At 32.5% G+C, this 2,911-nt stretch overlaps 1 protein-coding gene across 1 annotated transcript; it reads left to right on the top strand.

The window, feature by feature from the left end:
• Positions 1–205: 205 nt before the first annotated feature.
• Positions 206–2,572, top strand: LOC143611157 (protein FAR1-RELATED SEQUENCE 5-like). Its single transcript, XM_077085438.1, has 4 exons — positions 206–1,133; positions 1,625–1,682; positions 2,034–2,106; positions 2,540–2,572. The coding sequence occupies exons 1-4, from the start codon at positions 206–208 to the stop codon at positions 2,570–2,572; spliced, it is 1,092 nt and encodes a 363-aa protein (XP_076941553.1).
• Positions 2,573–2,911: the final 339 nt, after the last annotated feature.

Here is a 2,911-nt window from a genome sequence, read left to right as displayed (position 1 = left end):
AGAATTTTCAATAACCTATTGCATCAGGAGGTTAGTAAAAATACTTTCAACCAGTAGCTTGGTTCTTTATATTTGTACTTTAATTTCCATGCTCTAAAAGTTCTTTGTTAATTCTTTTTTCTTTAAACAGATCTCTGTTAATTATATATATATGTGTGTACTATAATAAACTTGTTCATTTTTCTTGAACATAGCATATAGAACAATGAATTTAGAAGTTCAGTCACCGGTTGAAGCTATTGAAACAAATCTAATTGATCGTATTGATTCAGAAAGCCTTTTGGTCATTAATAGCGGTTCATATGTTGAAGTAGAAAAAAGAAATGGCATGGATATTGCGTTTGAGGAAGAATCTAATGACATAATGGGAAGAGTTTTTGATACTCCCGATGATGCTTATGATTTCTACAATCACTATGCGTTTTTACATGGATTTGGAGTGCATATACTTAATGCTTATAAAAATAAGACAACAAATGAGCATTATAGAAGAATGTATGTATGCAATAAAGAAGGTTTCAAAGATTTGAAGTGTAAAAGTTCGGTAGGAGACGTTAAAAAACGTCGAAGGGATTTAAGGACCGGATGTAACGCATGTCTTCGGATTAAAAAAAAAGATGGTAAATGGTTTGTGGATGTGTTCAATGATTCACATAATCATGAGCTTACTGTTTCTCCGACCAAAGTATTGAAACACCGGTCTTATGGGAAGTTTTACCACTCATTGGCTTGCAAATCTCTAATGGCGGAATTAGGTCAATTCGGGTTGAAACCTTGTCAAATCAAGAAGGTCATAAATGCCATGAAAAGTACACATGAAAATAATGTTACATCAAAACAATGTTCTAACGCCTTAGTCGATCAACAAAAACAATGCAAAGGTAAGGAGATCTATGGGCTTATTAAACATTTCCAAGATAAATTTCTAGAAGATCAGCTGCTTTATTTTGTTGTGGATTTATTTGATGATGGGTCTCCAAGAAATATTTTCTGGGATGATGGGAGATCAAGAGAATCGTATATAAAATTTAGGGATGTTGTTGTGTTTGATGTCACATACATGACCAACAAATTTAAGATGCCATTTGCCTCATTTGTCGGGGTGAATCATCATGGCCAGTCTATACTTTTTGGTAATGCACTATTGGAAAATGAGAAGCAAGATACTTTTGAATGGTTATTTCAAAATTTTTTTAAAGTGCATGTTTGATAAGTATCCATCGGCGATAATTACTGATCAAGATAAAGCTATTTACAATGCAATCAAAACAGTTTTTCCAAAACCTCCGCATCGCTATTGTTCATGGCATATTAAAAATCATGAGATTGAATATCTTCGGTCTTTTAAAGTTCAATATAGTGACTTTGAAGAGTTACACAATTAATGGAAAAAAAGTAATACGATTGAAGATTTTGAAATTCATTGGAAATATTTATGTGTTAATACAATTTTCAAAGTGGCAGTTGGATAACGGAGATGTATAACCAATGTAAATATTGGGCGAAAGCCTTCTTGAAAGATTGTTTTTTTTTCTGGTAGGACATCAAGTGGAAGAAGCGAGAGCATTCATTCTTTTTTTTGATGGATATGTAAATTCAAATACCATGTTGAATGAGTTTGTAGTACAATATGGTAAAGCTGTTGAGGCTCGAAGGGCTTCTGAAGAAGATGAAGACTTCAGGTGCATGAATTCCAAGCCAAACTTTTCTTCTGTTAATCCGATATAAGCAAAAGCAGGTTCACGTTACACTAAACAGCTCTTTAAAGTATTCATTAAGGAATGAACCGAAGCTACCTTCAATTTAACTCATGAGACAATAATCTAGAGTTTAGAAGAAATCAACTATAAGGTTGGACAATTGAATATTGATAAAATATATTGGAGAAATGTTAAGTATCGTCTCTCAGATAAGTTAGATGTTACTTGTTCTTGTTCAAAGTTTGAAACATATGGGATGTTATGCAAGCATATCTTATATGTATTGAAGAAAAAGAATGTTCAAACACTCCCCAATCATTATATTTTACCTAGGTGGACACTTGATACTAGATATAAGATGGCTGATTGCACTATTGGGATCGAAGACACACATAGTGGGAATGAGGTTAGTAGATTAACTTTATGGTGTGTTCAATCAAATTTTAGAAAAGCGGTCGAGCAAGAAAGAGACTCTCTATCTGAGATAACGAAACTAAATAACATGTTGAAGTTTTTAGAAGAGCAAAGTACTTGAACAAAGTCAAAACAACTTGATAGTGTGTCACAAGATTCTGATGTGGGAAGTTTACAAGTAAACATGATGCCTCAAATTTCTATTCGTGATCCACAAGTTCATACTAATACAAAAGGTCGTCCTAAAAGTGCAACTAGATTAAAATCTTCACCTAGAAGCACAAAAAAAGAGAGCTTGTTCTTACTGCAAGGAAATAGGTCATTACATTACCATGTGTCCAAAAAAGAAGGTAAGATTTACGTTTACTAATAAAAATTTAATCATTTTTTGTTGCTAAAATTATTCTCATATTTAATTTTTTTAGGCGAAAGATGCTTTACTAGAAAGAGTAGGATGATTTGTGGATGAGCTTGAAGATGTGTAATGTTTTGGGGTCTTTTGAGTGCTGCATTGAATTTTTTTTTAAATTTGATTAGATACTAAGATTTTGGTTTTTTCTCGTAATGTTTTAGCATGCTGGATCTATTTTTAAAAGTAGTATAAATTGAAACAGGCAAAAATGTATAAGTTTGAAAAGAGGCGGATGAAAATGTAAGAAATATATATATAAACGTAAGCAGGTCAAGAGTGTTATAGATTTGCATGAAAATAAATAACAACAATGACAAACTTGTAGCAGCATGAAGTGTACTAAGCCAACTAGGCTGCATGAAGCAGCATAAAGTGTATTGAGTCA

The sequence above is a fragment of the Bidens hawaiensis genome, unplaced genomic scaffold (genome assembly GCF_021521415.1).
Source record: "Bidens hawaiensis isolate Kalapana, Puna unplaced genomic scaffold, B.hawaiensis_p1.1 tig00029695_1, whole genome shotgun sequence".
Classification (NCBI taxonomy): domain Eukaryota; kingdom Viridiplantae; phylum Streptophyta; class Magnoliopsida; order Asterales; family Asteraceae; genus Bidens; species Bidens hawaiensis.
The sequence above is the reverse complement of the archived record's forward strand: the minus strand, read 5'-3'. Positions and strand labels throughout refer to the sequence as shown.

Bases quoted from the DNA above. Each gene is read 5' to 3' on its own strand.
- LOC143611157 (XM_077085438.1), top strand. From the start codon at position 206: ATGAATTTAGAAGTTCAGTCACCGGTTGAAGCTATTGAAACAAATCTA. The intron at 1,134-1,624 runs GTAATGCACTAT...ATGAGTTTGTAG, and splicing joins TGGCCAGTCTATACTTTTTG to TACAATATGGTAAAGCTGTT. The intron at 2,107-2,539 runs GTTAGTAGATTA...TAATTTTTTTAG, and splicing joins ACACACATAGTGGGAATGAG to GCGAAAGATGCTTTACTAGA.